Below are 24,760 nucleotides of genomic sequence, written 5' to 3' on the forward strand. Positions count from 1 at the left end.
ACCTATGCATCCCTAATGGTTGATAGCAGACCCAGGACATTTTACATATTGTCCAGTGGTTGCAGAATTGAATAAGTTAGACAATGGGAGTCACTACTATTTAAAATGTCTTTGAATATGTAATAGAGGTTTTTAAGTAATAGAAATTCCGTGTGAATATTTTTTTCTTAACCATTTTGCTGAGAATTTCATTCAAGTAAAAAATCCATTGCCTGTCATATTCAATTAAAACTTTTGTCAAATTATTATGTGCAATAGCTTTCAATTTTTATTGCATCAACTTTCCAACATTATTTTTGCTTTTCATTTTCCTAGGGTAGTTTGAATCAACCTTGTTTTGTTTTTATTCTAAACCTTTGCAGATTTGCTGGAGGGATCAAATGATATATGCTGTTATCCCTGTCCCATAGGGGGCTGCGAGGCAGAACTGACTGGATGGCATTGAGTTTGGTTTTCGTTTAGCTACTGAACAGATAATTCTAGTGCTTTTCTGTTTTAAAGAAAATAAAACCAGAACTAACCAACCCCATTGCCACGAAGCTAATTCTGACTCATAAAGACCTTATATAGGGTTTCCGGGATCATAAATCTTATGGTAGCCAGCTCCAACTTTATTACAGCAGCTTGTGGGTTTATACCACTTTGCAGTCCAGTGCATCCCAACCAATGTCCACCAATGTCCACAATTCCTTCCAGAATGTCTGATAAGCACCAGTGCATCTGTACATCGCACACGTGTACAATACATGTAAGAGTACAATTTTGATTTGTGCTTCCTATGTATTAACGTATTCCAATCCCAAAACCATTACCTTAAAGTCCGTTCCAACTCATAGGCACATGAAAGATTTTCTGAAACTAAATCAGATGCGCTGGTGGGTTTGAATTCCTGACCCAGTGAGTAACAAGCAGATGCCTAACCTTCACATCATTAGGACTCCTTTTATTAATATATGCATTACATTTTACTAATTATGAGTGATTTATACACCTCAACTTTGTATCCTTTTGGAAATAGAATTTACTTTTTCATGTTGTCTTTAAAATTTTGTGTTGCTACTCAGATCATAGGAATTCATTGAGACATATTTACTATCAACTTTACAAACCAAGAAAGCAAAGAATCCCCATGTGATTTGATGAGGTAGTATTTGGGTATTCCAGTTTATGGGGACAGGATCCTAGAAGATGTTCATGAGAGAGAAGCTGGCAAGTGAATTTGAGATTCTAGTGGGAAGTGTGTTATGCCCTAGAATGAGATTTCAATCAGGAAGGTTATGAAATAGGGCAAGGGGGGAATCCAATGGTACTTTGGATTAAAAGAAATTATAGTTTTGAAAAATACATTCCTAAAAGATGAGTCTAGTGAACTCAAATTTATTTAGACATAATAATCAAATTTGTGACATTGAAAATAATTCTAACACTTCATAAATAACCTTTCACATCCTACTGTTAACATACTTCATCTCGTTATTAGTAAAATATCATCAACAAATAGAGCCTAACGTATAAAAGAACAACAGAAACAAATACAACTGTCTTTGAGTTGATTCTGACTCACAGCAACTCTATACACAGCGTACACCTGGCCCACAGGGTTTCCAAGGCTGTCCATCTTTGTGGAATCGACTGCCACAGCTTTCTCCCATGTGGTTGCTGGTGGATTCAAACCACCAAACCTTTAGTTAGCAGCAGTGTTTTAACCAGTGAGCCAACATGACTCATTAGCAAACGCTTTATCAAGAAAAATGATGAAGTATAAATAGCTTCACTATATATGACATATTTCAATTTTATACTAAAGAAAAGAGTCATGAAAGGCCTTTAACTTAGCATTGAATTATATATTTTGCACTACTTGTTTTTAAAAATAATTGTATGTAGACATGTAATTGATAGATTAATGAGACATTATAGAGCTGAGGAAAAGAGAAAAGTAATGAAGGAAAAACTAAATAGGCTCCAATGATCAATAGGTAAAATATGTTTAATAAGACAGTCATTACACTTATTTCTAAAGTATATTATGCTTTATCATATTTATTATATAGCTGACAATGAAGCTTATAAAAATAAATCTAAAAGATATTTAATCATAATGATATCATAATCATACCCCAAGATGGAAAATTCAAATAATTTTAGTTGTCATTCTATTTGTAATTGGAAAGGAAAGATTTGTAAGTTGTTTCTTTCAAATAATAACAAATTTTATTATTAATCTTCAGTTCTAAAGATTACTATGTATTTAAAATATCAGGGTGGGAGATTTTCAAATATTAAGCCCCAGTGGCAAAGTGGCTACTAGTTCAGCTGTTAGATGCCACCAGCTATTCTATGGGAGAAAGGCGGGACTCTCTAGTCTCATAAAGATTTACAGTCTCAGAAACCCATGAAGTAGTTCCACTCTGCCTTAGGAGGTCACTGTGAGATTGAATTGACTCAATGGCAGAGTTTGGTTTGTTTTTTAAGGATACTTTTTAGTTTCTTCTTCATAAACTATACCTATATTGCTTTCAAAACCCTTAAATTTAGATTTTGTATATTTTTGGTACACTTTATATGAGATGTGTAACAAATGGAACTATAGGTAATAATACATACTGGAATATATACCTTAGCTGCTAGATAACTTATAAAATTACTCCAGAATGTACAAAATAAATAGGAATGACTAACTGGTAAATTAGCTTGGGTACTGAAACCTGTTGCTGTCTGTTGGATCTTCCTTACAGATTATTACATGCTCAGCTAAACCAGTGTTCCCATTTATCCTCAAAATATCTTTTTGTGACTTTTAAAATAACATGAATTTGTGAATGACCATGAACTCTGTTTGCCAATGGGAATACATCTGTGTTCTTACAATGTAATGTGTCAACCCATCAAGTCAATTGAGCACTGAGGTCCGGAGGCTGTACTCTTCCTCCTCAACGGCACTTAAAAAGGAAACAGAAAATACAATGAGCACATCGCGAGTGCCTGTTATTTTGATTGACCTGGTGGACCTTTTAGATTTATGAGTTGGGGACGCAGGGTGGAGAATTGCAAAATTAAATTGAGTTTCATTTTATTCTAAAGCCTCTTTAGTTCCAATGATGTGTTAGCTAGAATACAATGCAGTGAGCATCCTGCAGATTTTGAGTAGAGGTCAAACACTGAGCACTGCTTTGGTATCACCACGAAGAGAAACAAGGAACCATACCAAGTGGGGGGAGCACATCAGAGCAATTGAAGAAAAGTGAGCAGATTATCAAAATAGAAACCAGAAAAATTGAAATGTGCACTGAGAGGATCTGTGTCCTTGACACTTACTGTATATTAGCACAGAAAATGTGTGCACAATAGGAAAAGATGTGGACAAACACTTCCTATTGCTCCATTTGTTTCCTTGTATCACCATAAACATATATGTATGCATACACACTTACACCTACATCAACAAGATGATTCCAGGCCATTGAAGTTGACCAGAAATGGAAGAATTAAGTAAATTAACTACAACCACAAACAAAATTGCACTGCAAATCTGTTCATGTGTTTTGCTTATGCATTGTACATGCCTTAGCTAGAGAGATATAGAGAGAAAGGAGAAGTTTGGGCTGTTTAGGCAGAGATTAAATTGTTGCATAGTATATATAGGCTATAAGCCCTACTCCCAGGTGCCCACTAACAACTGAGGAATACTCTCTCCTTGGGGGGAGGGATATTGTAATAGGGCACATAATGTGGAATAGTTAATTTATTGAATGAATCAAGCTAAATTTACTGAAGGCAAAAGTTTAAATTATTGTAATTTCATTTTGTTTTTAAATTCTATGCTGCTGAAAATTCCCCAAATGGCTAAGGAACAGAAATAAAATGGCTACTGTTTAGGAAAACAGAATTCAATGTTTTTACTATTTTTACAATGTCAATACTCTTATACAATGTCACTATTGTCTTAATTGAATTTATTGCTTATGCAACCACTGTGATAAGTAATATGTATTTAAAAATATTACTGTAAGTTTGCCTAAGAAAATATGAAAGATTAGAATGAATAATATGCTGCCCAAGTGCAAAATCTTTGGGACTTAAATTGAAGTCTACTGGGCTGAAGACCAGCTCTTGAATGTTAGAATTCCACTTATATTTGACAGTGTTAACATTTATTAGCAATCAATATCTTAGCTCCATATATTCAGTGTTAAATCTGATGTTTGTTCTTTTATTCTATATAGAATTCTTCAAAATTGATCCTATGGACACATAAATAATGAAGTGTAAGGCCTACAATTATTAACAATTCTTTGGCTTTGACTCTCCAGGAAATTAAGGAATCCATTTGGAATAATCACAGTAGGCCTACCTTGATCTTTTCTGAAGTTCCACTAGAAAAGGCGATTCCTTTCGCTTTGTGTTCTATACTGAGGGAAATAAGTGTTGTAAAGTTGTTTAAAGAGCTGCAGCAATCTCCCAAAGACATGGGTGCATAGCATTCATGGACGAATTAAAAAGTAATTTGTGGTCACATGGATTTTTGCCTCTACATAAATGTAAGAGTATTCTTGGTTCTGGAAGTCATCATTTCACCATTCATACTCGAAGCAGTAGAAGTTGGACAAATCACACAATGTGCAACGTCTGTCATAGTAAAACATTTATTTGTTAAAGTGATATAGATTATTCAAGATTCTACAGTCTGTTAAATCATGGATGGTGGTGTAACATGGATCGATACAGAACTTGATGCCAATGTAGGCTGTTTTTATCTTTCTTTAAAAAAAATATTTGTAGGTCAGAAAAAAATTTATTTTAAAGGGGGATGAATCATGATCTGACGGAGCCATATCTGCCGGTTTCCGAAAATTCTGCGGTGGCTCCTGTGGAAAATCTCTTCTCGGACACCAGTCCAACGGTTATCCTTGTGAATGGAAACTTTTTTAAAACTTTTATCCGGTAAAAATATCAGGAGTGATTTTTTTCAGGAGACAGAGAAGAAGTGGTGCTCTTCAGACTAACTCCGGCCTCTGAGAAAGAAAGGAAGAAGAAAAGAAAGAGAACACAGAGCTATAAGATCATTGTCCTAACAACAAATTATGAACAGCCAGGTGGGGGATTCTTGCTCCAAAATGCCAACCGCATCACAGAGAACAGAAAAGCTATGCACGGCAGTGCCTAGATGAAATTTCAAAATTGGTAACAGCACAGAACTTCATTTTGAAAAGAAATCTGAATGAACCAAGCCTAAATAGCTATGCAGTTGATGGCAAATGTGCATGATATCTTTACCTTGTTTGGATTCTCACATTTACACCCTCAGTAAAGAATAGATCAATGTTTTCATGAGACTGAAAACTATGCATACTATTTAAGTTTTAACAAAAGTGAACACTGGTTTTTATAAATATGAGCATGTTAGATTAAATGTGTTGAACATTTCTAAAAGCTGAATGATCTCCATGTTTTAAATCTATATTCCACTGGGAGTCTTGTGTAATTTTAAAATCATACAAATTAAATTATATGTTTAATAATTGTGAAGAGTATCATTTATCACCATTGATTAATTCTAAACCAAGTGGGCAAATAAAATAATGGCAAAACTGACACCAAAAAAAAAAAAGCTCTCTAAAATTAACCTGAGTAATTTTAAAAGAAAATATCAGAGTAATCTATTTTTAAAGTATTTAAATATAAAACTGTGAATGATTTCCTTCTACTACAGTTTCTCATACTTATGGATATATGTTTATAAATTCTAACTATGGTTGATATGGAAAATAATGTTTGAGAAATTTAAGATTTCATAATATAAAATAAAAATAATGTTTCTCATTAGCATTTAAAAACAACAACCTCTTTACAGTTTCTATTTGGGAATAGGATAGTATAATACATGGCACAAATGAATCATAAATACTTTTGAGAAATGAATTCTTGCTTAATACTGAATATTATAAATCAAATTGATGATGCAGAGTGGAGTTAGATAACTTTGTAGTAAAGTTTTAAAAAGAATACCATTGCTAATTGAATAACTTTATGTAACAAAAGAACATAACTATAGGGATTTATTTTGAACAAAATTCTAATTATTTCAAAATGCAAATTAATGTGCTCTATTTGGCTGCAATTATTTTTGAGGATTGACTAGTGATACACATAGAGTTTATAAGTGATAAAGGACCAATGTTTTTGCTATGCTTAAAAAGTGGTCACCTTGACATTTAGGTATGACTATCAGACTTTCACTGGAAAATAATAAAAATGATGGTAAAATCCTATTAAATACAATGGTATGCATCACTAAAATAGCATAGCTCATATTGATGATATTGAATGGCAACATATTATTTTTGCATTTTCAATTATATATTCCCTTTGAAGGGAAAATAGAGTGGAAACATATAAAATTTCCACATAAAGGAAGTAGCAATTGAGTTAAAGATTCTAAATAGAATAAAAAAGGATAGCAAATAAAGAAACTGTGTGATTTTATAATTAATAAATCCTTCTAGAATAACAAATTGCTTTAATAACATTTTAGTGATTCTAATAGATGAAAGTTGTAAAAAGCTCTTTGATTCGACTTTATATTACACAGGATAAAATTGAATAAGCTGTGCAAATACAGTTTATAAAAGTCCATTCATTAAAAACAAAAACGTAAGGAACAGCAGCCATTGCCCAGGATCACAGTGGGAATTCTTTGCCTTGGGACTCTTACAATAACCAAAATAGAGGCAAACAGGGAGGAGGACAGCAACAGTGTCAGATATTATTGTTGCTGTTGCTGTCTGCCAATAAGTCTGTTGCAATGCACAACAGCCTGGTCAGATCTTGATTTTCAATCGCCCAGGGATGCACCGGCTTCACAGTGGCTGCAATGCTTGAGCTCACTGTTGGAGTCATTGTCTCAACCGCCTTGATGATTTCCCTCTTGTTTTTCACTGAAGTTCTGCTTTATTAAGTATGATGTCCTTCCCCAGGGACTGGTCCCTACTGAAAATTGTCCGAAATATGTGAGACCAGCTAGTAAATCTCATTTCTAAGAAGCCTTCTGGCTGCGCTTGTTCTTCTGGAAGTCCGCGGTAGCTTCCATAGTGTCACCACCCCCCGTGGCTTAAAGGTACCAGTTCTCTCGGATCTTCCTCGTTCCTGCTGTAGCTTTTACATGCAAACATTAGGACTGAAATTCACATCTCTTGGCTCTGTCACACTTTAGTCCTCAAAGTGACATTTGTTTTTCACCACAGATTTGCCCATGCAATACAGTTTTTGATTTTGCTAATGCTGCTTCCATGGTATTGCTTATTGGTCCAAGGAAAATAAAATCCTGGGCAAACTCATTCTGTTCTCCATTCATCGCGATGCTTCTTAGTGACCCATTGTGAGAACTGCTTTCTGCATGTTACGATGCAATCTGTACCGAAGGCTGTAATCTTGGATCTCCATCAGTATGTACTTCATGTTTGCTTCACTTTTGCCAAATAAGAATGTGACACCTGCATTGTGCAGTTTACTAATGAGATTTTATCCAGTTCTGATTTTGTATTCTCCTTTATATAGAACCGCTTCTTGGATTATTTATTCAGCATACAGATTGAATAAGTATGATGAAAGGATTCACACACTTATCTTGATCTTAAACTACCTGGTGTAACCTTGTTTTGTTTGAAATGACTGTCTCGATCTAAGTACAAGTTTTGAATGAGCTTCATCATGTGTTCTATAGTTCACATTCTTTACAATGTTATTATTGCTTTTAACCCACACGGTCCAGTGCTTTGTATAGTTACTGAAAAACAGATACGCACCTTTCTGGTATTATATGCTTTCAGTCAAGATCCATCAGCCTTTAGAACCCTTCTTCCACATTCAATTCCGAATCTAACATGAATTTATGCAGATCGCTCTCAGTGCACTGTTGCTACCATTTTTAATTACTTTTAACAAAATTTCGCTTTAGTATCAATAATATAACTCAATTATTTCTACATTCTGTTGCATATCCTTTCTTGGAGATGGCACACGTATGAATTTCTCCCAGTTGGTGGGGCAGGCCGCCACATTCCAAATTTGGTACATGAGTGAGTACCTCCAATGTTACATCCAATTGCTTAAACATCTCATTTGCCATTTATCCATTTAGGGACCCTCGCTTTTGCCAATGTCTTCTGTATAGTTTGGACTTTCCCTTAAATACCAAGTATTCCTTTCTTCAATGTCCTCACTCCTTAACATCATGAAACGCTGCAACATTGACTGCTTCTGTTTGGTACGATGACTTTTCGTATTCTTTCCATCTTCATTGGATGCTTCCAGTATCATTCAATGTTTTGCCCAGAGAAAACATCAGCATTGTAGCTTGAAGTTTGCATTTTTTCATCAGGTTTTTGGTTTGAGAAATGCTGAGATTGTTCATTCATTTTGGTTCTCTAAATCAAGATGTTTTCATATTTCATTAGAGTACTCTGCTTTCTTGAACTGCTCTTTGAAATCTTCTGTTTACTTCTTTTAAGTCATCATTTCTTCCATCCTCTTTAGTTATTTTGCTTTCACGGACAAGTTTCAGAGTTTCTGCTGATATCCGGGCACTCAGAAAAGCCCTTCAGTGTGCCCTGTAATAGAGCTCATTGTCCTGGGCCTGTTGGAGGAAGGGGCCTGCCCTCTTGAGGGCTTTGGACAAAGTCCTGGTTAAGCTGCACAAAAGGCACACTGAGCAGAGGGTGCTCAGTGCCCACAGTGACCCCAAGAAGCGTGACCTGCTGAGGCAGGCCAATGAGGAGAGGGTCCACATGGCGGACAGTGAAAGTATGGTTGGCTTCTGCATGATCATGGCTGCCTGGCAGAAGAAGTAGATTCTCACCAAGAAGGAGAAGGGCCAGGCCTAGAAGACGCTGAAGCAGTGGTTCTCAACCTGTGGGCCACGACCCCGATGGGGGTTTGAACAGCCCTTTCACAAGGGTCGCCCAATTCATAACAGTAGCAAAATTATGGTTATGAAGTAGCAATGAAAATAATTTTATGGTTGAAGGGTCACCACAACATGAGGAACTGTATAAAAGGGCCACGGCATGAGGAAGACTGAGAGCCACTGCTCTGAAGGAGCTCGCAAGCATGCTAAAGCTTTTGTCTGGTTAGCCTCCCCCAATCTCCGGCTCCCTGCTGCAGCCTGAAGAAGGTTAGCGAGGGAGGTCCACTTCCCTCGTGGGGCTACCTAACGCTATGGCTGTAGTTGGCCTGTCAAATGAGGGAAGCTTCTCTGGAAATTGCAGATTGTTGCCCTTCCCAGGGGTCTTCTGTTCTGGCTCTACATAACTAGGACACAGGAGACACGGCTGGGCTGGGTCCCCATCTGCTTCATCTCTCAGATGCGAGACCTTATTTCTGGACCTTTCTCTCCCCCCTATGCATTTCTCCCCCTAACCCCCATCCCTATCACACCCCTCCCCTCCTGTTCATGTTCATGGACTTCTCCTTTGTAGCTTTATAGAGTATAAGTTTAACGTAGCCGATTTTATTTTTTTCAGATGTTGGGGATATAGTAACGAATAATGTGTAGTTTACACTCTACAGTGTAGTGATCAATAATAAATATAATACATTTTTTCTAATGAAGAAAGGTTGTAATCCCCCGTGGTAATTGATAGCAGGGCAGACTCTGAAGACAGGTGCATGTACGTGTATGAAGGAGGTGTGGACACCTCTGGTACCTGTTTTTCTGATGAAATTTCATCGTGAAATATAGATAACACTCTTCAGGTGAAGAAAGTATTAAAGGCCTGAGAAAAAGGGCAAGAAAAGGCTCCATGAAGGAATGAACTACTGTATATACTTGTGTATAAACTGAGTTTTCCAGCACAAAAAATGTGCTGAAAAACTGGGTTTCAGCTTATACACAGGTCAGTGGTACCCCAGCGAAGTGTAACATCTCTAACATCTCGCAGGTGATTGCCATTCCTCTGTGGTTCATTCAAAGCCCCGCTGACACTGCAGGGCTTTGAATGTTTGTTTACTCACACCTAACCAATCAGAGCTGTCCTATGACGTGGACGGCTCCAGTTCTCAGAAGCACCCGTAGTGATTCACTTACTCGGGCAGCTGAACTGGTAAGGATGTGTCTGTGGCTGCGCTCCGTCTCTCACCTCTGGTCTCTGTGTTAATTCACATACTGCATTTCCCACCCTAGGCTTACACTCGAGTCAATCAGTTTTTCTGATTTCCCAGGTAATAATTAGGTACCTCGGCTTATACCCGGTTTGGCTTATATTAGAGTATATACGGTAGGTTAATATAGGAAGACATTAGTCTTCTCTGAGGAATGACTTATTTTATTTGGGGGTTTAATGTTTTCTTATTTTATCTTCTTCTTTACTGTCCCTTAATATGCCACATAGGGAGCTCTGGTGGTGTAGTGGTTACATGTTGGGCTGTGATCCTCAAAGTCAGCAGTTCGAAACCACCAGCCACAGATGGGCTTTCTGCTCCGGTAAAAAGTCACTGCCTTGGAAACTCACCCGGCCAGTTCTACCCTGTCCCGTAGGGTTGCTAACGTAACTGGTTTTTAATGACATTTTGGTTTCTGCATGTATTGGACATTGGTCTTGCAAAATTCTATCCTTCAATCTTCCTTCAAATTGTCTATCAACAGGATATTCTCCAACTTCTGATTCTTCTTTGTTTCTAAGTTATACATTTTATTAATCAATATTTAGCAATGCATCTGGACTGCATTTTTGACCAATTTCAGATTGTAGAAATTAACATAAAATATTTTAAATTTCTTCATACTGGGTAATAGTGGAAGGTGAACTTGAATGAAAGTGATAATACTTAGGATATATATCTTTATGCGTTCCATTTAATTTTTTACAACTACATTTCTCCTGGCTTCATACTTCATACATCCCATGTCCCAATCACTAGTAGATGTTTGCTATTACATCTTTTCATTTTGAGTCAGGAACATCACCAAGTGGAGATCTTGAAAGTTTTGCACTTTCCCCATACTTCAGGTCGAATCTACTGTGAAGTGGCAATTACTAACCAGTTGTATTTTGATTCCAATCTAACACGAAGGGCTTTTCTTCCAGTGTTTTATCAGTCAGTGTGCTATGGCTCTTCATAAGTTATCTGTGGCCAAATTTGTTCAGTAGTGGATCACGAGTTCTTCTTTCTAGTTTGCTGAGTTTGGCTGGTCTCTTGAAAGTTTCCACCATAGCCTACCTGCCAGCATTTGAAATACTCGGGACATAGTACTCTGTGTCAAAACAACGTGCAAGGCACCACACTGGCAGTTGAGTGGTGGTATTTTATGATGTAGAATAGGCAAATGAATTATCTTCAAATTTATTTAGCACAAGCTAAAAGCTTACAAATATTTCATAAAACTCTGAAAATAGAATACAACATAGCAAGGGTATTACAAAGATGAAACAGTAGATAATGATTATCCTGCTAAAATACAATAAAAGAAAAATAATTAACTTGGATAATTTAGGGAGTTTTAGTAATGCTCCTCATTTAAAAGTGAAAGGATATCATGCAAGACACTCTGAGCAGGCAGTTTTATTATCAGTGTTACCAAGTAACAGGGAAATGAAAGCTACCTGGAACACAGAGATGAAAAATTCCTGACATTGAATGAATTGTGGAAAAATGCAATTATACCCCTTCTCTGAATGGAATTAATAAACATGAGTGATATTTATCTTATATGATTAAGTGATGATTTCTAAAGGTCATTGTTGACAAACACAGCCTATTATTTATTTTTATTTCTAATCTGGTGTAGTAGTTCAAAATATGTGCCCCAAATTTTGTTTTGTTATAAAAATAAAGAAATATTTTCTATTATCTAGAAGGCTAGTGTAAATAATTATGGCATGTGTTATATTTCTTGTGAATGCATCCCCCCCACATACAATTAATACATATTTTGTGATATTTATGTTATCTGTGATATAAATACACCAAATGCTTTACTTACGACATTTTCGGTTTAAATGCACACACACTGGGCAAATCTGAACTCTCACACCTGGCCTGTTTAACCAGGTTCATTTTAAGCATAAAAATCATTGTCAAATAGAAGATTAATTAACCTGTAAGCCCCAGATTGACAATGGAGTAATGATCCATTTTATCAGTGTTCTCTCCCTGGTATTTAAATGATTAAGGCTCCATTGCTGTGATTAGAATCATGTACTCTTATTGTCTGAGGATCATATATGCAATACTCAAAAGCTCATTGTGTTTTTATACAGACTCAGGAAGGCTTCTAAATGGGAGAGCCAGCATATGAGACACTCTGGTTGGTAGGACTGAAATGCGCATTCTGACTCTACAGTCATCATCAGGGAAAACAAGCAAGCAAACAAACAAACAAACCCATTTTCCCAGCTGGTCCATCAGATGAATTAGCTACAGAAAACACAGATGAGAGAAGCTACAATCCCAGGAGTTCTCTGCTGCTCTCCATCTCACTTCATCCACAGGCAGTAGGTGTCGCCAACAGTGTGAAAGACTCTAAGATTCAGAGCATAAGGGCCATCTCACTTCAGGGGACATCGTGGATTAGTATTGCAGACAATTGTACAAATGATATTCCTGCTATAGCAGAAATCATTTACCAGATCAGGAATAATGAATTGATGTTGTATGGTAATACAAATCTGATCATATAAATGATATGTAGTGCAGAGTTATCTAATGAATGATGCAATGCCACTAAAATATGTAAGATTTATTCTTTGCCTATTAATTTGCTTTCTTTGTATGTCCTGTGGAAAAAAAAAGAGAAAGCTGTTTGTTAAAATGTGTAAGAACATTAGGATGGGGCCATTTGTTTCATAAAGGGAACTAAAGAAATGTCAAATGTGAAGTTTTTTTAAAGGTGACATATTTTACACACACACACACACATTTCCCGTAAGTCTAATACAATGCACATTCTTATACACATGAATTTATTACATTGTGAAACATCAATTACTCAAAGACGATCCACTAACTTTTTAGTACTTGTGTCTGAGTGATAGATTATGACAGGTTCATTAGGTTTTATAACTGTATTTCTAAAATATATATAATTAATATTAATTACCTTAGGAAGAAAGTAATTTCTTAAGCTATCCAATATTTATCATAACAAAGATAATAATTTTATTTAAATTTATCTCTAAAACTTTGATAAAATAAATACATAAACACCAAAATATGTATAATTCATGAAATATTTGGAAATCACATTAATTGCTCAATTGAAAAATTACTAGGACACTAGACTTTGCTGCTTCCAAATTTTAGCATAACATTTAACATCATTTTAGATCTTGCTTCTGATAAACTAACCATTCGATTCCTAAGCCCTTTCTACTAAAGCATAACTTTGAGGTCAGTTAGATGTACAGAGTCAGATGCTAAGTAAAGCTAAGATGCTAATTAAACTTCTTTTAATTGAGAGAAAGAGAGAGAAAAAAAGGTGGGGGGAAGAGACAAGGGAGAGGAAAGTAGAAGAAAAGAGTGAACGGAGGAAAGAAAACTAAGTAAAAAACAGGAAAGTGATAAATAATGCATCCTTTTGCAAATCAATTAAATAACCCCTCCCCCAAACAAAATCAGAAGCAGAGCACAAAGCTTGTGCCAGACACCGTGCTGTCGATTTTGCCCAGTGAGCCACCTGTTCCTGTTGTGCAGCATAGAAGGCGATCCTGGATGAAGCAAGAAGTGATACATAGAAAACATTTCGTGTAACTCCGCTTTGGGATTCACTATGGTTAAACCTGAACGACGGACCGAGTTATTTTCATTTTTAAAATTATCAACTATTAAATACCCTATTTTCACTTCCACCAAATAGATACATAGTCCTTTTTTAGAACTTTTAAAAGGGTATATATATATGTATATATGTATTATATATATGTATGTATATATGTATGTATGTATGTATGTATATATATATATATATTCTGTGCCAATCCTTAAGCCAATGGCTGCTGCTTCCAACTGTTTGAACAGATTGCTAAAGTGCTGTTCCACTCTGCAAACACACTTGCTGATCCAATTAAAATGCAGGAATCAAACACTCATTTGAAACTTTAAAATAAAAAATAAATGAAAAAGTCCAGAAGAGTAATTGGTTGCTGCCAAAAGGAATATCATGAATATTTCATAGATAGCCCTTTGCTCCATTTTAAAGTGGTTTCATTCATTTTAGGTTAACAATGAAATGTTCCGTTCATCCACTTCCAATGAAGCATAACGTGTCATCTCAGTCTGGATTAGAATGAGGAGTCAGGGATGGGCGTAAATACATAGTTAGAACATTCTCATCTTTCCACTGGAAAATAGTCATAAAACTGTATATTATACTGTGTGTAACTACAAATGTGATTTCCCTAGTTTTACTTCTTAGAATATGAATCATAAATGTTCAGCCACCCAGAAATATTTCTAAATTTAGAAGATAGAAATTCAATAAACAAAAATGGATTCCAGTTTGTATTGCTGAGCATTCTGAATATGTTTTAGTAAACAATTTCAGCCAGTTACACAGTTTGCAACCTAAAAATTAAAATGTCATATATAAATTAATATATACACATCATGAAGCATGCAACAGGTAACAAGGATCTCACCTGTGTTTCCTGGATCATCTGGTCAACATTAGTCAGCAAAGCATCTGGGAATAAAATTTTCAGTGTCATGAACAATTCCTTTTATAGACATAGACCCTAAAATATTTCTTACTGGATTTTTGATATTTTCTTTTTAAAATGATTTTCCACCTTTTTTTTCCCTTTATAACTTACCAGGTCTCAGTTTAATTGTTTTCCATAATACATGGCCTGATACATAATATTATACATGTAGAATTTAAAATACTGTTCTAACAGTTACAATGGGTAATTATCAAAACGAAATGTCCTTTTCCTTCAGGAGTTCAGTAAGAGGATCAAGTTTCTCTTTCTACTTTCCTCCTGAAAGTTAACATTTCAAATACAGAATTACATAAGATTTATGGGCAAAAATAAATCCAGAAGTGTGAAAAAGAGAATCTAAATCAGAAAAAGTAATTCCATCATATTCATCACAGAGTATAAATCAATTGTTTGATAATTTTAATGATCATCCAATATCTTCCAAATAATCTGATGTATAGCAAGTGCCAACTCATTCTTCTGTAATACAATAAAAAACAAAGACTCCTAGTCACTACAAAGTGACATGGTAAGAAGAAAAACTGTTTGCCTAAGGGAAATTTCCCAGAGGTACTAACAGAGGAGTGTATAGGGACAGGACAAATGCTCAAAAACATAGATTCTCACATTATTTTAGTAAGATATGCTTACAAAGCCACTATACTCAAACATCAAATATCTTACTGCTACCTCAAGGGGTCCAATTCCATTAATGACTGAAAAAAAGTAGAAAAACAAATAGGCCAGACTGTACTTAATTTGAAAATATATTCATCTATCTGTAGACTAAACATAAATCACACTCATCCAACCAAAATGTTTTCATTTTTCATACATTTAGGCAGATTTGTATATTTCATTATCACTCTATGACACCCAGATATTACACATATTGTTAAAGAGAGCTTCTGAAATCTTAGAGATTTTCATATCAGTAGAGTGTTGTAGTACAGAAATAAATACAGTTATAAAAAGCATTTAAAGTAATTATCTGTTAAGATATGCTAAATAACACACATAGCATTTTGTTTGTTAGTTCTTTCATACTGAAGAAGCTCAAATCATTGTATAAAATGACAAAAAAATGAAAGAAAACATAATTAAGAACAAAAAAGTTAAAACAATATTCACTCGGTGCATAGCACCAACAAATTGCAAATTGCACGTGTCAGATGGCGGAAACATAGTCAGTTAAAAGGAATAATGAAAAGAAATAAAGGATGAAAATCAGTAAGAAAGACAGAATATTTTACCCATAATTTATGGATCACAAAAGGTTATTCTGTTACTTAATCAAAATTCATTTTAGTGAACTCTTCTCCCTGACTCTATTAATATATTCACTTATCAGTTGATTCATGCACTCAGTCATTTGAACACCTCACCAGTCTTTTTGCTGTTCAGTCGATTCTGACTCCTGTGCCCTTACTTTCTCAAATAGGTTTTCGTCAGTCACTGAATGCTACAGATGTCCTAGGCAAAAATACCTTCATATACATCTTAAGAAAAATTTGACCCTCCTTGATAAAGCTAACATTTTTTTTAGTTCTCAAAATAAAAATTTTGGGGGTGTTAATCTTTTTTTAATTTAATAAATCTTTTTATTGGGGCTTATACAACTCTTATCACAATCCATACACACATCAATTGAGTAATGCACCCTTATACATTCGTTGCCCTGGCCACTCTCAAAATTCACCTTCCACTTGAACACAGGTTAAAATTTCACTTTCTATACTTCTACATTTTCTTAGGACAAATCTTCAAGAATTTGGTAAATGTACGCTAAAAATATTCAGTCTAAAAAAAGAAACTGCTTTGAATCGGTAAAATCAAACACTAAAGTTGATATGATCAAATACCATAAAGTTTAAGTACCTATTAGAAAAAATTCATTTAAATGTGTAACGTTTCATTAAAAAAGGGAGGGGAAAATAGATTTAAAAAATAGAGACAACTGGCAAATGTAAAATAATTTAATCAAATAATTTAATCATAGATAGGCTAGGTTGAGCTTGTGCTTCATGATTTCAAGCCATGTTTACTCTTGATCACAACCTTCAAAATATCAGAAATTCTGTGGGAATTAAGTCCTGTAAGTCTTGAAAGGTTTAGTGTATGCTGTATTTTTAATACTGTATTGATGAATGCTAAGAGGGGAAATGAGCTTTGTCAACAGTACCTTCTGAGAAGTTATGCAATTGATGCTAATAAAAGTTACCTAGTTGAGATTAGAGTATTATTAAAATCATACTATTAAAAATAGTAAGTCTTCCCTTAAAGTAGTGCTTTTGGTATGACAGCTGGTACCATCTCATTCATCTTTACAGGAAGAACCATGTGCCTGAATAATGAATAAGTGTCATTACTTTGAAAATATGAAGGGTATAGTTTTCAAAAAGAGAGAAAAAAAGAGAAGGATGTAGGAAATGCTCAAGATAATGTGAGCCCATTAAAGATGTTTTCCAAAAGGGGGAACCGATTACAAGGATCTACATGTGACCTCCTCCTTGGTGGATAGACAACAGAAGAGTGGGTGAGGGTAGACGTCGGACAGGGCAAGATATGACAAAATAATAATTTGTAAATTATCAAAGGTATATGAGGGAGGGACGAGTGGGGAGGGAGGTGAAAACATGAGGAGCTGATGCCAGGGGTGTAGGGGGAGAGCAAATATTTTGAGAATGATGAGGCCAATGAATGTCTAAATGTGCTTTACACAATTGATGTATGTATGGATTGTGATAAGAGTTATATGAGCCCCTAATAAAATGATCTAAAAATAAATACATAAATATGTTTTCCAAAACTAGCACTGAAAATAATCTGTAGCTGCTTTAATCTTTCTCACTTTGAATATCATCATGGTAAATCATATATGGTGTGATGTGCATCCTTGGAGTTTGCAGTAACTGTTATTTTTGTCTATTTTTCTACCAGGAGGACATTAAAATGATGATTCAGACATTCCTCATCTACATCTAAAGTAAGTATTCACGTGATCTGAAGGAATTAGCAAACCTTTTTAACTTACTCCTTGGGACTACTTTCATACACAAAATTCCCATCTCATTATACTCTGGCTATAACCTCATACTCTTTTGTACAAGGTCTAGGTTACCACATGGACTTTATTATCAAAACGCATCACTTCATATAAACCCATTTACTTGTCTTTAATAAAACATCATCGAGTGAGTATATGGGGTGAATTTCTCCATGAGTAAAAGGAAGCATTTATCTCCCATCCTTCATTTAAATGAATTTCCAAGAATGCCATATTATCAAGCAGCAATATTACTGCCTGACTAAATTTAAATCCCCTTTTAATGATGTATTTCCACTGAACTGCTTGATTCCTAATTAAATTGCATCACAGTTTCATTTAAAACAATAAAAACATTTACTCTTAGAAAGATTCAAATTCAGAAAAACAGTGTAGAAGGGAAAATCTAAGTTACTATCTGGTTAATGAGCAATGAATTTATATTGCCTATAAATGCAATTTGAAGCCCATTAGTTTTCTTTTATTTTACTTGCTGTTAAAAATAAGCATCCCTTTGACAAGGGAAATGTTGTGTTTTTTCCTCTCTCTCTTTAAACTACATTAAGAAAAATATAAAACTCAGTCATTCAGCTAATAGATATTGAGTGAATGAAAACACCTTCATATGCCCATATACATGGAATTCTTAAATATCTGTGACTGAACTGAATATTCAGCTAGACCCCAAACAAACTGCATTCTCTTCTCCTATCTACTTGGCGAGGAAACAAAATTTTAAAACCAGTGTTAGAGATGAGAACTAGCATGGAGCCATTATTAAGGCACCTGAACTGATGATGTTGAGAAGGGCATTTATGGAACGCTGTCGGAGGAGACAGTGAATATTTTATTTGATATAACATAGCAACACAGAGTTGCTTGCTACAGCATTTGCCTAAACCAAAGGCAACATTATTGTCATTTAAAGAAAACACAGTCTCCTTATTGAAAATTGCCAATTGTCCAAAGGTGCTCCTTTATAGGATTGAAGAAAAAATTGGACAAGATTTATTTTCCCTTCCTACAGAAACTCTCATTTTGCAATCAGGTCTCACAGAACCTTTTTCAGGAAAGGCACTGCTGTTGCTGTTGTGTCATGCTTTTTCCTCATCTTGACCATTTTATCTGTGTGTATGTGTGTGTGTGTAAACCTTTAGAAGGTTTATATATAACCCTGGCTTATGCCATGTATCCTGTGGAACTTTCAGAATGATTTTTTTTTTCATCAAAAGGAAAAAAAAAAAAAGGTCCAACAGTGCTTTCCAATACACACTCAGAATTTATAAGAATTGCTCCTCTACTATGGCCATCTGAACTGTTGGACGGAATTCACATCCTATTCATAGCCATGCTTCTTTAGAAACCAGTCCAGATGAGTTCGGTGCGTTAGCATTACCATAGAATCCCTCTACCTCTCCACTGGGGAATCCCTGCGCCTGGCTCGGGATGGCCTCGCAGGCAAAGTGAGCAACTTACTTGGCTTTGCATGATGTGCTCTTTTAGATGCGGGTCCTTCTGTAACAGAATCGGGAGGTTGACTCGCTAACTGCAATGCAGTTGAGTTGTTCCTGTTAGTGTTTTGGGACTCCGTATTTGTGACAGCTTCATTTTGTGGTTCGGTGGTTGGCTTCGCGCCAGTCTTTCTTTTCTGCTTTTGAACCACAGAAGCGCTCGAAGTCCAGGTAGGAGGCAAAGCAGAGGTAGTGCTGGAAGGGTCCTGACTTAGACAAGTTTCAGAAGGCTGGCTCGCACTGTCACCGGCAACTTTATAGCACTGGGCACTGTCGTCACGCCCCACCACTTGTTTGGACATGGACTGGGACAGCGTGACACCGCAGCCTTGCATTTGGGCCCCGTTCGTTTGAGAATACACATTGCTGACCTTGGTGACCTTGTGCTGCCCATTATTGTTACAAACCTTATACCGGATCATTAGGATGATGATGAAAACCAGCACCGAGGCCACAATGATGCCGCCAATAATAATAATCATAGTGCCTCCCAGAAACTGGGACTGCATGAAGTGGCAGCGGACGTAATCCTGCTCCGTCGTGAACTGGATGCAGCCCACGACCCGCGTGGCGGTGAGGGAAGTGATGCCATCATCGTATATTGCCAAGACACACAAGTCGTACATAGTTCCCGCGGCCAGGTTATTGACAAGAAACGTTTTGCTCGTAGGAGGTATCATTCTGAGGGAGAATGGAATTTGTGTTAATATTGAAAACAAAGCCAAACCGAGGACACGCAGAGAGTCAGTATGACTTCAGTTCTGTCTCCTTACAGTACTTCTTAACATAAGCACATTATAACAGATGTGAAATGTGGGGAAATGATCTAATCTTCTATTTACCTAGATAAAATGACACAAAGTCGTTGGAGGAGTCTGCATCATATTAATGGTGCCGCACTAGGTCTTGACAAGCCTACTAATTACGTTGCTTGGCAAAGCAGAACTCCTAATAAAAGCCACTGCTAAAAAATCATTGATGACAAATTGCTTTTGAAAGGTGCGACTGTGACATTATCTGACTACTAAACAAATCCATTTAGCACTCACAACACCTCTGTGACTAAAAGCCAATTTGAAGGAAGGGAAAACACTGGCAATCACATTAGAAACTCAAATGGAAAAAGCTTTTCCCAGCATATATTTTCAAAGTCCGTTCTAAGCAGCTAGGGGCTTGTACCCACTAAGTCAATCGTTAACAAATAAGATGATAATTAAGATTACGGTGCGCTAGTTACAGATCTCATGCCTTTCCTAAACCTTCAACACTTGGTTTCCAGTATTTCTTTAGCTGTAAGTGAGGAAGATGAAACTGAGCGACATGGTTCAGGAAGCACGAACAGGCTAATGCTGCTGACCAGGCCATGTATTCCTCTGCCCATTGAAGCCTGATGAAACTGTCCGCTGGAACACAGTGTCTAAGGCTCGATAAGACATGGTAGACAGTTCTGAATTCATTACATCTTACAAGAGTTTGCCTCTCAATACCTACTTTCCAATACTTGATCACTTTGGGGAAAAACAAGATGTAAATTAAATAAGATGTAAATTAAGATTTAATTTGGCGAGGAAAAAACTGTTTGAAATTATATTTTCCCCCTGAAAGTGAGTTTTATAAATTTCAAAACATGACAATGTTCATCTGGTATCTACCCAAAGCAATACATCCTAGATGTGCTAAGAAACTGTCAGGACGGAGTAAGTATTTGCTATTCAAATGGCTACCATTTAATGAGTACATGGCAACGCCAAGCGTTACCAAACGCATGATATCCATCAGGACTCGGTCCTTCCAGGACTTTACAAAGTAGGCTTTCTCACTGGTGTAGAGATGACAAGTCAGGAATCAGAGTTCACGCCACTTACTCAAGCCACAGAGAATCTATGGTCAATATAGGAGACACAACCCTTGGGATTTGGAAAATAAAACCTGACCTATGTCATAGAATTAATGCTTCAAACATGGAGACCGTCTGGTGTGTAGGCACTATCTGCCCAGTGCAAGAAGGCAGGGATAAGAAGTGGTATTTTGTTTCCCATTGGTAATCAGTTAAAAAGCCTTTCACTCAAGTGAAGGGCTGGCCAAGACATGAGACAACTACTTTTTGTTGAGCTGCAAGCTTCGTGGTCAGTATCCCTCTACTTTGAGTAGTGAGGGGGGTGGCAGCCACCATTTAGTCTCCTCTCTTCCTTCGAAAAACGGAAGAAATTAAAACGCAGTTAGGTAGAATCTTTTCTAGGTTTGACCCTATAGCTAGCTAGTTCAGTTTTGTTTTCTTACTATCAGCACATGCTTGTTTTTAAAGAACTACTCTCTTTCTTGTGCCTGACAATAAATCTAATTATCTTCAAAAATTCACCTGCATATAAAGAACTGAACTGATCTGATATCTGTAAAGCTTAAAGGCAAAAAAAAATTATTTCAAACCTGTGATTTTGCATCTTTTTCTATGGATAATAATATCCCATCACGAGTAAAATTATATGAAGAGGAAAGCATATTTCTAACTCAAACTTGGACAAGATGTGACTATAAATCAATGAGGCTGAACTTTGGAAAAACATACCAGAATTTCTTCAGTTATATGCAAATCCCTCATCAATAATCTAATCTGGAGATTATATAACGAACTCCAGTGATACTTTCACTGCTCAAAATACATATTTGTATATAACTCTCGCTTTGGAGCTGCCTTGAGAACCAGTGCGCATGAGACAGCACACACACGTAATTCAATCATGCAGAACATCAGTCTCATTATCTTATAGTTACATCCTATTTTGACCAAAAATGGCAATGTCCATCTTGATCACCCACCTTATTCACAAGACTTGTCTCCAAATTGCTTTAGGCTGGTTGTTTCCAAAATTCAAATTCACCCTCAAAAGACGCAGATTCGCCACCATTGAGGATATTCAAAATAGCGAGACGAAGGTTCTAAAGATCCTTCCCAAAATGCTTTGAGCAATGGCAGCATCATTGGCCTAATGGCCTGGCCCCAACATGGCTTCCTTGAAGGGAGAACACTCGTTTGCATGTGGAAGTTCTGGTATGTTTTTGAATTTTTAAATATAGAAATCTTGTTTCCTGATAGTCACATCTCTTAGATGAGGGGAAGAAAAGTAAGCATGATACTAAATATAAATTTGAAATCTAACAATAACACCATTCAAAATATTACCCCACAGGTGCTCACCTCTCACAAATCCTACATTACACACTTTTTAAAAATAGAGTACTAATTACAACGCAGTGTAGCAGCGCTAATTTTAAAATCAGCACATAAACGATGCATATGCTAAGATGGAGAGCGAATATAAACACAAACATGCTTCATGTGTCTTACCTGTAAACAAGAGTGTCATCGTAAGTACCATTGTACTGGATTTGAAACATACGTATCCCAGGGATATTTCTTTGAAAATTAAATTTAAGTAGTGCCGTGGATGATGTTGCTTCTGCCACGACAATTTTGTCTTGACTAATTTTAGTGTCACCATTGCTGCTGCTTGCATTCGAACCTGACTTAGTAGACGTCGAGATGTCTGAAGAGCCAGGGTCGGGCTCATGGATATGGTTGGTACTGTTTAGTAAGTGCGGAAGTTTAATTATGTGCAGGTCCATTGTTTGCGTTGCTTCGCCAGCCGGATTAGAAGCGATGCAGGTGAAAGCACCTGTATCCTTCACGGTCGTTATCAGAATGTCAAGGGTTCCGTTATCATACACCAGCGATCTCGTTGCATTTGATATAAGCTTCCCTTCGGGAGAAATCCAATGAATTGCAGGTTCAGGGTCTCCGCGGGCTTTACACCTCAGCGTTGCTCTTTGACCCTCCAGAACTCTCATCTCGTGTGTATGGCGGGTAATCAGAGGAGGCTCACACAGAAACTCTTCTTCGGGTATTGACCAGAAGTAGCGACCAGTTACTAGTGCAGGAGAAGCACAGGTCTCCAGGTCGTCCTCTCTGGACAGGCGTCTCAGCCACAGCAATTCACAATTGCAATGCAGAGGATTCCCGCCAAAGCTTAACGCGAACGTGGATGGGCTTATGATTCCTGAGGTGGCCAGTACCTGAGCTCTCTGGAAGAGAGGATCAGGTGGTAGCTTCTGCAATTTATTTGATGTTACATCTAGCCGCGTCATCTTGTGCAAGTGGGAGAAGGTCCCCTTAGGAATGTTATCGATCATATTGTGATCCAAGCTAAGAGTATGCAAGCTAACCATCTTCTCAACAGCATCCCAAGGAATCGTTTCTAGATTGTTATAGGACAGATCCAGCTCCTCAAGGGCAAAGACATCGTCAAAGGCCGTTGAAGAAATCAAAGTCAGCTGGTTGTTGTTCAGTATCAAATGGTGGAGATTGGAAAGCCCGCTGAACATATCATTTGTAATTTTAGTCAATCTGTTGCTATTCAAATGCAAAGCCCTCAGATTTCTTAAGTCAGAAAAAGCATGAGGTGTAATAAAACTTATTGTATTCCTGGACAGAGTCAAGTCCACCAAGCTAGTCATGTTGGCGAAATCCTTTCTTTTAATATTTGTAACAAAATTGTCTGCCAACCGCAGTTCCACAGTTCTTCTGTCAATGTTTGGTGGAACAAATAAAAGCCCTTTCTTGGCGCAAAGGGTTGCAAGATTAGGAGACAAAATCTGACAGACACAGCGCTTTGGACAGAGCTGCGCCCTCACTGCGACGCCAATGAAAACCAGGTAAAAAAGAAGGTTTTCCATTGTAGAATCAGACTGAAGAGCCTGTGGGGAAAGACAGGAATAATGTCAGCATCCAGTCATTTGATTAACTTTCATATTCTTATTAGAATAATTTCCTCAATACAAAGGCAATTTATTCCATCACTTAACAAAGAGTAATAAAAATCTACTCTGCACTTGAGAATACAATTGGTACTCTATTGGATAGTCCAATCATAGCCTCATGGAGTTAAAACAAATTAAAAAAAGAAATTAAATGGATTGTTATAATTCTGTACGTTAAATGGCGCTCTTAAAGTGTATGCTGTATACTCTGTGACCGCCCAGAATAGAGGCCTTCAGCCGCACTGAAGGGCAGTGTGTTCAGAAAAGCCCTCCCTAATACCGAAGGACATCTTGTTAGATAAAGAAATTCAGAAGATTAAAGACATAGGTAAAGATTTAAAAATTGTTGCATTAACCAGTCTAAATAGAAAAAATAAGATGCAGGGGTTGTTGTTGACTTTTGTGACAACCTTTGAGTGATTAATTTTTCTTTATTTTACACTCTGTCTCACTCTAGCACAATCTAACATCCTAACTGCAAATACAGAATCTTATCCTCAAAAATTTGGCTAAAACCCAAAAAACCTGAGCTCCTTAAATATTTATATTAAAGTGTATATTTCAAAATATAATTTATTAACAATGGCTGCAAATAGCATTTAACATTTAGCATCTCAACAATTTAACACAGTTATATTTTACTCACATTTAATTTAAAAATAATAATAAACACTTTGACAACTTTGGTCTTT

At 36.5% G+C, this 24,760-nt stretch overlaps 1 protein-coding gene across 1 annotated transcript in view; it reads right to left on the bottom strand.

Annotated features, from left to right (window-relative positions):
• Positions 1-4,658: 4,658 nt before the first annotated feature.
• The window catches only part of LRFN5 (leucine rich repeat and fibronectin type III domain containing 5), a 344,519-nt gene continuing 324,417 nt past the window's right edge, over positions 4,659-24,760 (bottom strand). Inside the window, exons 3-6 of the mRNA XM_075531478.1 lie at positions 22,600-24,005; positions 19,219-19,934; positions 14,634-14,677; positions 4,659-5,015 (exon numbers count right to left, since the gene is read on the bottom strand). Of these exons, the coding sequence (XP_075387593.1) occupies positions 4,998-5,015; positions 14,634-14,677; positions 19,219-19,934; positions 22,600-23,984 (2,163 nt within the window). The 5' untranslated portion in view covers positions 23,985-24,005 and the 3' untranslated portion in view covers positions 4,659-4,997. The remainder of the gene's footprint in view (positions 5,016-14,633; positions 14,678-19,218; positions 19,935-22,599; positions 24,006-24,760) is intronic.

This window comes from Tenrec ecaudatus, chromosome 14, assembly GCF_050624435.1.
Source record: "Tenrec ecaudatus isolate mTenEca1 chromosome 14, mTenEca1.hap1, whole genome shotgun sequence".
Lineage (NCBI taxonomy): Eukaryota > Metazoa > Chordata > Mammalia > Afrosoricida > Tenrecidae > Tenrec > Tenrec ecaudatus.